Genomic DNA, 11728 nt, shown 5'->3' with positions numbered 1-11728 from the left:
TGTTGAGGATCGTGGTTCTTAATTTATTCATTCTTAATAGACATCAAATAATTAGTAATTATAAGAGAGAATTGAACAAAGAGACGCATGTGAGAGAAGAATTATTGTCCAGCGTTGTATGAGTTGCATGATGTTTCAAAATTACATAAAAAACACTTGTCGTAGAATTTGAAAAGTTTTTTGAAATTCTCCAACAATGAAGATTCTTGTCCATTTGATTTGGACAATTGTTGTATCTCATTGAAAAATCTTATTTGTTGCTAAAAATAAAAAATAACATGATTATTGCACACACGATAATAAATATATATAATAAACAAAATCATGATAATGACTTCGTTAGAAGTATCAACATGGCGGCATGTAAGGAGGTGGAGGTAACATTTTTTCTTCTCGGCGCTCGCCATCTTTCACGATGAATGCCATCTCCATCCCCCAACTTAGGTGGCGCTCTATATGACAATGCATGAACCACACTCCTGAAACAAAACATACATTTTCTTAATCAGCTCTTAAAGCGGATATATATAGTTTTGTAATTAACAATAATTAAAAAAAAAAAAACCATTATTAATTAAGTTTTGCAGATGTCATGGCACACATACCAGGGTTGTTTGCCTTGAATCTAACAGCTGCCCATCCATTCTTAGGGACTGCAATGGTGTTCTGCAATGGAGGATCGACGAGATTATACCCCAAAGGGTCTTTATCTTTGTCGAAATTACCAAATCCCCACCCGACCACGTAGAAACTGTACCCATGCAAATGCATGGGGTGGTCTGTCCCTGCAACCAAGTTTGTGTTTTGGTAAACAAGCTCAACCGTGGAGTTATATTCAAGTACCTTCACTTCAGTGTTGTTTTTAGGCAACTGTAGCTCGAAAGGAAGATAATCCGCAGTAAAATTGAATACCAATGGCGGGAAATTAGGAAATTGATCTCCGTACACACCATTGATGTGATTATAGTAAGCTTGAAGTATGTCAATTGATGGAGACACAAAGCTTATGTTGTTCACACTCGCGGAGAGCCTAGTATTATTTGGTCCGTCACACGAATCATCATCACATGGTAAGGTATTGACCGAGACAGTGAAAATGAGCTTGGTGGTCATGTTTAATGGGACATTGATGGGGTGGTCTTCACTAGCTAAACTTCTGAATCTACCCGTGAAATTAGCCGACGCATTTGTGTCATTATAGTCTGGAAGATTAGGTAAGGAAGGAGATGAAGATGGAGTGTAGTTTCCTTTGTAGCGGACAATGGCTGTCCCGGTTGTGTTGTCATAGGCGACGCCATTGGCACTCGAATAAACCCTAGTGGCCATGTAATAGTGGTCTGGAGGTTGGTTGGCTTCTAGCAAGACATCCAGGGTTTGTCCGGGGGATATTGCGACATAGTCAACTTTGAATGGCTTGGTGTAGCTACCATCCGTTCCAACGACTATGAGGTGATGTTTTGCGACTGAGAAGAAGAAAATGTCGCTCATGCCGGCGTTGATCATGCGGAGTAAATAGGTTTTGCCATGTTCCACCATTAACTTGAATGTACCTGCAAATATGTAGATTAAGTGGAAGGTCATGAACTTTTAAAATTGTTTGTTTTACATATTTTGGGAAAAAAAAAAAAAATGACAATTTTAATGAAGTTGTAGATATGCCACTTGGAAAATATATATATTCCCCATTTTTAGAAATATACATGCCTATTTTTAAAATCATGTTCCATTTGTAATGGAACTTGTAGTTTTCAAATTTAATGTGAGCGTCCATATTTCATGTGTCCCATATTTAATTTTAATTAGTTAAAAGTGGAGCTGTAAATACCAAAACATCAATTAATATTGCAAGTTTATTTTTTTTTTTTGGCTCGCATCGCCTTTGTTGCGGTCGGACCATTCTGTCTATCCGGGCTGCTGACCCTAATTTCACCGGACCTAGCATTTGCTGTGACACCGGATCAAGGAATGGGTCTAACTTTGATATCAACTATAACGAGTCGGGTTATTCGCGATCTGACAAAAAAACGTAAGCTATTAAATGGGACTGACACCCAACCGATACACACACATTCACTTCTCCATCGAGATTTGATGTGGGACAAATCACACTTGGACACTAAATCTCTGGTAATGTCCATTTTGTTTGCCTTAGTGGTAACTAGTAACTGTGCGCATGTCTACCATGTTCTATTCAACAGTATAATGAAGCCAAAAATAAAAAGAAGAAATATAACAGCGTAAATTAACATTAAAAAAAATACAAAAATAAAAAAAGATAAGCACCTGATTTCGAGCATGGATAGAGATCACCAGGTTGACCATTTATAGTGAGAGCATCAGACACAACTGGGTCTCCTCCATTCTCAAGAAAATCATTTTGAACCTCCATTATATCTTCTTTCCACCACTCACCTGCATTCAAGTATAATTTATTTTTTCTACCATCAAATATCTTCATTAAATTATTTACCCAAAAAAAAAAAAAAAAAAAAAAATCATTAAATTCATCATCTTGATGTTGCAAATTTACCAAAATACCAATATTAATTGGCACCTAAAAATTGGGGTACCTCAGGATTGTCAATAATATAGCCCTAATAAATTGTGTAAATGTATAGTTTCCCACCATGTAGGCATGGGCCTAAGTAAGGCCAGTTAGGACTACAAGGGAAGAGAACAAAAGGATTGGCCCCGCCCAAATGCAAACATTGAAGTCCAATTCCGTAAATCCAATAAGTCAGCCCACGGGATCGAAGCGTATGACACTTCCCACGGCTATTTTCTGAATCTGGTTGCCCCCAATAGTTTTTTTTTTCCTTTCCTTGTTTTCCCCCAATAGTTGAGTATTTTGATTCCTTTTGCAATAATACCAGAAAGAATAAAGCTACTTGGGCCGAATAATGCACATTGCACCTAGGGTGCAATTTTGGACATGTCAATTTGAACCAACTCATTTTTTACGATTTTGGATAATTTTATTTATAATTAGGATTAGATTTGAATTAAAAGTTTCAACCCTAGGTTGAAGGGTCAATAACATGAACCCAATCTGAACCTGAATTATAATATTAGAAATATATATATATATATATATATATAATTTTAAATATATTATATATAATATTCAAATTATAATCAACTTTCCATTTCAACTTTCTTTATTTAAATCTTAATTTTGTGTATGTTAATAATTTGAGAATTAATTTTCTAAGGTTTTTTCTTCTTCTTCTTAATGCTTAGGAGTAATTTAATATGAAACTAACTAATGATCACTTTAAAATTTTAATATTACTATGGGGAATTGACCAAATGGATAATCTGAATTAATTCAACTTTCTAACATGAAATCTTAACTCGAGTTACAAACCAGAGTTTAAGAATTCAAGAAAAGATTGGGTTCGGGTTGGGTCAAAGTTGACCATTTCATACGTGAGGTTGGAGGGTTGGATCTGAATATACTGTATATCCAATCGATCTGAATTGTAGCCCTAATTACACCACGTGTGACTCACCACACTCAGTGGTGGATCCAAAACATTTTGTGTTTTCAAACAACATCAGTACTCTTGCTATAAATAAGGAAAATGATGAGTAATTTACCTTTCAGAAAAAAAAGAAAATGATGAGTATTTATTGTATATGCACACACGTATATATTTATATAATACGAAAATAATATTTGTATACCTAAAATTAAGGGCACTTCTGAATAAGGCTTAGGATAAGGGTAGCCAATTCCAAGCTTGGGATAGACAAGAATAGCACCATGGACAGTGGCACGTGACCAATCACTGTGAGCATGCCACCATAGAGTTCCTTCCTCTGTGGAAAATACGATCTTTTGGCTAAATTTTGCTCCTGGTTGAATAGGGCACTGTGTGATATATTCAGGACCATCTGACCATGGATACTTTGGCTGTTTCACTCCATGCCTGCAAATTATATATGCTTATTTGTTATATATATATATATATATATATATTTATTGGCAAAACCGAAAAGAAGAGAAAAAAGAAAAAGGAAACTGCAGAATCATATATATACCAATGAATTGTGATGTTTTGTTTGCCCTTGTTATAAACATCGACCACTATTGTATCTCCTTTGTGAACGTATAGAGTTGGTCCCGGAAATTGTCCATTTACTGTCAAGATGTTCTTGGTGCTGCAAAGTCTTGTATATGGAGCTTCTTTCACCTGGAATGAAATAATAATAATAATAATAATAATAATAATAATTGTAGATGTCGATAGAAACAAATTTTATTTATTTATTATTATTATTTTTTGAATGTAGGGATAGTTCTCATGCTCTATTTTTTTTTGAATTTTCAAGTCATTCCGTGTAATATAGAATGAGAACTCATATATATATATATATATATATATATATATATATATATATTAACTATTGTTAATTTTTATTACTAAGTTTAGCTCTGTGTGTTTCTGAATTGTTTGTAGCATTTTTCTAATCCCAATTTTTGATCAATGCCCTCACAAGTCATGATCATAAAATAGCAAGTTGCCAGATTTGACATTTACAAACCAACAATTTTTTATTTTTTATTTTTTTATTTTTATTTTTATTTTTATTTTTATTTTTGTCTCCCTGCTAATGATATTAACAACAAAATGACAATTGTCTCCTTGCTAATGATGTTTTTATTATTTTATTATTTTATATTATTTTTAATTATTATTATTATCCTAATTGGTACACATACACTTATCTCTGTGACTTAAACCCTGACTTCCCTTTGGGAGGTAAGAGGCTGATATTGTTAGGCCACTGACTTGTTGGTTTGCTAATGATGTGAATAACACAATGACACAATGACAATTATAATGACACGTGTTCATTTTAAATTTAAAATATATATTAAAAAATAAGTAAATAAAATTATAATTTTCATTCTATTATATTTTAAGTTCAAAATGAACCTGTTATTTATTGAGAAAAAATGAACATGTGACATTGTATATGATTATGTCACATCATCAATTTGTTGGACGTTCCTCCAAATATTGTTGGATAAATTACATTGACATTCTCTAAGGATTGTATAAATTACATATGGAGTGTTTGATCATTATTACCTTAACCTCCTTAGAAATATGAAATATCTTTCATCCCCTTATCTAATTTAATAAAAAAATCTGTCAAATAAAAATACTCTATTACTTTTTTTTTTTCCCCCTTCTTTCAAACATTATATTACCCTACTTATATTTTTTCCTGAAAAAAAAAATAAACCTAATCAAACCATTAAAAAAAAAAATTGTAAAATATAAGAATATGAAATTAGTATGAAAATTGATACTTTGTATTTCAATGACAATTCCTATCAAAATATAAGGTTATTGAGGTCTTTTAATATAAGAAAAGGGCAACATAGTCATTTTTTGAATTTTCATCAACGACAGGTAATATTGATGAACACAAAAGCCAAATCTCAAGAGAGGGTCAAAGTAATAATAGCCAAACGCTTCACCGATACATAATTTACTTAAACATTAGAAAAGATTATTGCAATTTACCCAATATTATTCTTTACAAATACTTACATATTAAGTCATCAATTTAATATGCATGTACGTACTACAATATATATATATATATATATATATATATATATGCATGGTATAGAATATATTAGATAAAAAAAATAAGCATGATGCATATATCTTAATATTGATATTTATGCAAAAAGCAGTGTGTTAGTCGTCATGAGAAATGTTGTTTTAAATAATTAAAACCACAAAACTAATAATAACCAAACACTCTACCAATACCTTATTTACCTAAATCTCAATGGAGATCATTTTAATTTACCCAATATTATTCTTTACAAATACTTACATACTAAGTTATCAATTTAATATGTATGTACTACAATATATTTATATACATGCATGGGTATAGAATATATTAGATAGAAAAATAAGCATAATTTATCTTAATGTTGATATTTATACAAAAAGCAGTGTTACTCTTCATGAGAAATGTTGTTTCGAATAATGAGAACCACAAAACTTAGTGATTATCAGTCATTCAGTTCTATAATTTCATACGATGTGAACAAATTAATGATATTATCATACTTACAACAAAAGTGTGACGAACCAAAGCTTGGCAATGGAGGATAAGCCCATCGAATATGAATAAGCCAAATAAGATCAAGATCTTCATAATTAACCACATTTCTTCTGTGTGTTTGTGTGTGTGTTACTTCTCTATCTGTGCTACTTCTCTTTCTCTCTCTCTCTATATATAGAGGTAAAAAAACTAATGGGGAAGATGGTGATGAAAGGTACAGGTGAGCGTGCTTGTCATTATACCCATTAGTACAAAACAATTGAATTACGTTTCCTTTCCATTGATCAAAACTTTCAAACATTTGAATCTGACCACTTAACTAAAATCGTGTGCAGGAGGAAATCACTAAGATGATTACTTAGTGGGATCCTCCTAGTTGAAGATAATGCAGAGGAAATCACTACAATGATTCGCAATCACCGTATCGGTTAAGGTAAAGATTGTTGTAACAGTATAACGAATTTGGACGAATATAAGTGTAAATTGACTGAACCAATGAATTCATAAAAATGTGTAACAGTATCGAATCTTTAAAAATAAATTACCAAACAAGTTATACCTCGCATACCAGTGGATACGGGGACTAGACAATCGCCAATGTTTTATTAAATATGCAAACAAAATCTTGAATGATTATGACAGAAGCTTCTTAAAATTTAAGAAGTAAATAAGGGACACTTATGATCCATTAATATTGAAAGTTGAATAGATGTGACTAGGCAATAATTCTGGTTGTGTAGCGTTATTTCAGTCTAAAAGTCAAAGATGTATTTTAGACATCAATTTAAAAAGCTGTTGTGAAATAAATTTAATAATGAATTACAAAAATAAATAAATAAATAAATAAATTGATAATGTTATAGTGTTGTAATACGACATAATCTGGGTGTTGCATTTTTGATATAAATATGTTATATAAATCTTAAATTATTTTTATATTAGTGTTAAAATTGATAATCTAACATATTATATTGTGATGTATTACAGTCATGGTTCGCAATTGCGGTATTGATCACGGTAACGATCTTGGTTGAGGTATAACGAATTCGGACAAATATCGATAATCAATCGATTCATGATGATATATAACGATATCAGATCCTTAAAAAAATTTACGAATTGAACGATACCTCACACACCAATCGATATGACGAATCATAATTACGGTATAAAATTCACTATGTTTTATTAAATATCTAAACAGACTCTTGAATGACTATGACTGAAGCTTCTTAAAACTTAAAAAGTAAATAGGGGACACTTGTGATCCATTAATATTGAAAGTTGAATAGATGTGACTAGGCAATAGTTCGGTTGTGTAGCATTAATTCATTCTCAAAGTCAAAGATGTGTTTAAAGAGGTCGATAAATTTGAAAAGTGAAATAAAAACAAAATTGCATAATAGACAATTTGAACACTAGAATCTCCATTAATATTGACGTAGCAATCATGGGTTTAAGAAGAATCAAATATCGAATGAGGGTCAATAAATTTGAAAAGTGAAATAAATACAAAATTTCATAGTAGACAATTTGAACACTAGAATCTCCATTAATATTGACGTAGCAATCATGGGTTTAAGAAGAATCAAATATTGAACTTGAACTTCTCTTTCGTAGATTCAATCCAATTAAATTTGAGAGACTCTGTAACACGTAAAGTAAAAAATAACAAGAGAGAATAATGTTGGTGGTGTAACTTTCTCGCTTTTCTTTTCTTAAGTCATAAGATTCTGTCATACATCAATTAGAGAATTTTATTTTATTATTATTATTATTTTTTTGACTAATTAGAAGAAGTAGACTCGAACACATACACATCTGACCGATAAATTGAGCGTTCTACCAATTAAGCCGAGTAAGCCGATGACATGATATATTAACAAGGTACTTAGTGTTTAGTCATTCTTTACATACTTTCATTAAATCATTATTAGATGAAGGTTCCATTAACAAAGTAATAGAGTTTGGTCATTCTTTAATTTTATTGAAACATTTTTAAACAATACGTTATATTAACAAGGTACTAGTGTTTGATCATTTTTTAATTTCATTAAATTATTATTTGAGAATTCGTTACATTAATAAGGTTATAGTGTTTGGTCACTTTTAATTTTATTGAATCATTATTTGAGAACGCGTTACATTAACAAGGTAGTTAGTGTTTCGGTCAGGTTTTAATTTTATTGGATTATTATTAGACAACGCGTGACATATTTCATGTAGTAACTGATTTGATATCAAAGAACTTACCTTAAACATTATAATTGTGAACTTTTTTTACCTAGTTATGAATAAAAAAATTATGACACAAACACACACGACATTCAATTATGTGATTTAAAGTTGTTAATTTGGAAAATATTTGAAAAAGTGGATTCCTTTCAACCTTTTTACGGAGTACTATTTTTTGGGCAAGCAAAGAACCTGGGTTTGTAACGTTCGGACAAAGCTCAGTAGTTCCTAATTAGGGTGGGTTTGGTGCTGACTGCCACAAACGTGGTCCACCAATTGACCTAATAGGTTCGGCCAACTGTGGACTTGTATTGCTTGGGTTCGCACCTTTTTACCGCACTGAAAACAACTTTGGCCCAATCCAGACAGTAGTAACAATATTTATTTTTGGGTATGGGTTCGATTCTCCTCTTTAAAATGTTACTCGTACTGTGGAGTCGGGGTGGGGGTAGTTGAGGGTTTACTTTATAGTTACAAGTTTAAAGGGCAAATAATTGCGAGGATTCCGACGTCATAATAAAAAAAAAAAAAAAAATTCATTTATTTACCAAGTTATTTTGGTAACGTCATAAAATAACTATTATTTATGCTACCAAATACTTCTTTTTCGACATACACACCCTACCTATATACAACTCATTCATTGATCTTTCGTCCAATTGCACAATTGACTGTGAGAGAAAACGAAAGAAAGAGAGTTAGTGACCATGGATGTGGGGGCATACACAGACAGAGAGAGCACAATTGATTGTGGGAGAAAACCAAAGAAAGAGAGTTAGTGACCATTTGTGGGATAAATAAAAGAATTTGACATTAGTTGATATTTTTTATTGAGTACATTTATAATTTTTTGACTAGTTTTTATATTTTGGTAACGTCGTAAAATAACTTCATTATTTATGCTACCAAATACTTCTTTTTTGACATACACACCCTAGCTATATAGGACTTATCTACTGATCTTTTGTCAAATTGCACAATTGATTGTGGGAAAAAACGATAGAAAGAGAGTTAGTGGCCATTTGTGAGATAAATAAAAGAATTTGACATTAGCTGATATTTTTTATTGAGTACATTTATAATTTTTTAACAAGTTTTTATATTTTGGTAACGTCGTCGTAAAATAACTTTATTATTTATGCTACCAAATACTTCTTTTTTTGACATACACACCCTAACTATATAGACTCATCCACTGACCTTTCATCAAACTGTACAATTGATTGTGGGAGAAAACAAAAGAAAGAGAGTTAGTGACCATTTGTGGGATAAATAAAAGAATTTGACATCAGCTGATATTTTTTATTGAGTACATTTATTATTTTTGACAAGTTTTTATATTTTGGTAACGTCGTAAAATTACTTTATTATTTATGCTACCAAATACTTCTTTTTTGACACACACACCCTAACTATATACGACTTATCCACTGACCTTTCGTCAAATTGCACGATTGATTGTGGGAGAAAGCGAAATAAAGAGACAGAGAGAAATTCTTGACTATTTTACTTTCTCTAAGATCCAAAACTATTAGGCGGGACAAGAATATATAATGGTGTATCTTCAAAAATTAAAAATAATAAATGGGGTATTTTTAAGATTTTAACAAAAATTATAGGTCGTGATGTAAAAATATTCAATAGGTGCATGCCATGTGCGCCCCCAATTTGTTCCTTGATGGATCCTCTATCGGTCGTGGACTTCTATAGTAAAAAGATATAAAGTACGAACACTTCTAAAAAAAGAGTTGTACCCGTATCATGTCTGCGTCGGACACTCCCCGAATACGTCTCCGACACTTTATATACGTGTCCATAAATAAAAATAAAAATTTATTATTTTGTACACTTTACCGACACTTCTTTGACACTTCACCGATAGTTAGAGTAACATTATCAAATAATTCTAACACAAGTCTACTCAGTAATTTTGAAAATAATATGAACACATTTAAAGTGTTCAACTAAGAAAATTTATTATTATATATATATATGATCACAAGTAAAGTATAAAATAATATTTGTTCATTTAAAATAAAAATACTATTATGAGAAAGTAGTGTAATAATAGTATATATCATAGAAAGTCATTACAATAATGATATAATCTTATTTTCTGAATGCAACTTTTAGTATAGAAATTAGAAATGAATTAAATAAAAATTCATATTTATATATAACTGTATCTACGTCGTACCTGTGTCTTACTTTTTAAAAATTTAACATGTCAACATATTTGTGTTGTGCTATACTCGTGTCTGTGTCCAATATGCTACATAGGTAAAACAAACAAAAAAAATTCTTCTAGTGGAAGGAGATCTTATGCAATTAAACCAAACGTGTAGTTTGGAATTTTTAACACTCTCAATGCTTTGTCTTTTATTTCTTGAAAAATCAAAAGTTGAAAGTTTGCAAAATCAAATCAATTTGCTAAAATGCTTCCTTTAACAAGAAGGATGTGAAAGACGTGGATGAAAAGGATATTATTCAAAATGTAACCAAGTCAAATTCTTTACGATTGTGAGGTGACCATATCTTGTACGCAAGTATATATATCGGGGAAATTGATTTTTGAATATTGCTACATTTTGAAATACAGCCACGGTGTTTTCGGTCGTATAAATATGGAATTGCAATCGGAATTTGAAAATTTTTTTATTCAATTTTTTTAGTTTTTTTTTTTTTTTTATTTAAATTTTACTAATATTAAAATTTCAATTCTATACTACCGAACATACACTCATCCTATTTTTGTTTGTATAAATTTTCCCTACTCACCAAGGTTTTATTTCTTCATATCATATACAACCCTGCTAAGTGAGATTTTTTGTTAGTGCTGTTCTTTCTTTCCTTTTCATATCTTCTCTAATCCATTTGGCATGTTATTGATTCAATCCTAATCGCTTCACTTAATAGCTGGATTAGAAAACACAAGAATTCAACAATTTTTTCAATCATTCAAAGATGACAAAGGGTCAGTTTCGTTGACAATATTGATTTGTAACATTTAAGTTTGGAAAATGATTTTAGAGCTGAAAAGGCTAACCTATTTTTATATATTTATAGAAGATTTTAGAAGTCAGAAGCCTTGTCCTTGAGCCGAAAGCATCAAGGCCCTTCATGACATATCCGCGTTTGGGTCCCATAAGAAACAAGCCTGACCAAAATAGCAAGTATTCTTCGAGTTTTATTCAGATTAAAAGAGAGTAAAGCCACATATTTCAAATCTATTGGGCATCACTAACCCAACACAAATTGATTTATTAAAGTGGGTTTAGTCAAATATTCCAAGTCTAGTATTGTTCTTTGTATCTTTTTGTTGAGCAAAAGGAGCTATATATATCTTGCAAACAGACCCATTAATTGATCCATTATATACCTTCCAATAGGGGTT

The 11728-nt window shown here is 31.1% G+C and overlaps 1 protein-coding gene across 1 annotated transcript; it reads right to left on the bottom strand.

Moving 5' to 3' along the window:
- Positions 1-90: 90 nt before the first annotated feature.
- LOC132274256 (laccase-14-like) lies at positions 91-6246 on the bottom strand. The gene is made up of 6 exons (XM_059775489.1): positions 6109-6246; positions 4045-4196; positions 3688-3932; positions 2284-2412; positions 606-1550; positions 91-479 (listed from the first exon to the last, which is right to left on the bottom strand). The coding sequence occupies exons 1-6, from the start codon at positions 6202-6204 to the stop codon at positions 349-351; spliced, it is 1698 nt and encodes a 565-aa protein (XP_059631472.1). The 5' UTR covers positions 6205-6246; the 3' UTR covers positions 91-348.
- Positions 6247-11728: the final 5482 nt, after the last annotated feature.

This window comes from Cornus florida, unplaced genomic scaffold (genome assembly GCF_030987335.1).
Source record: "Cornus florida cultivar Cherokee Brave unplaced genomic scaffold, ASM3098733v1 CherokeeBrave_3.0.0_Hap2_Chr09, whole genome shotgun sequence".
Taxonomy (NCBI): Eukaryota; Viridiplantae; Streptophyta; class Magnoliopsida; order Cornales; family Cornaceae; genus Cornus; species Cornus florida.
This window is presented reverse-complemented; position numbering and strand designations above follow the sequence as displayed.

Bases quoted from the DNA above. Each gene is read 5' to 3' on its own strand.
- LOC132274256 (XM_059775489.1), bottom strand. From the start codon at position 6,204: ATGTGGTTAATTATGAAGATCTTGATCTTATTTGGCTTATTCATATTC. The intron at 2,413-3,687 runs GTATACAAATAT...ACTTGAATGCAG, and splicing joins AGAAGTGCCCTTAATTTTAG to GTGAGTGGTGGAAAGAAGAT. The intron at 480-605 runs GTATGTGTGCCA...GTTTTGTTTCAG, and splicing joins ATTCAAGGCAAACAACCCTG to GAGTGTGGTTCATGCATTGT.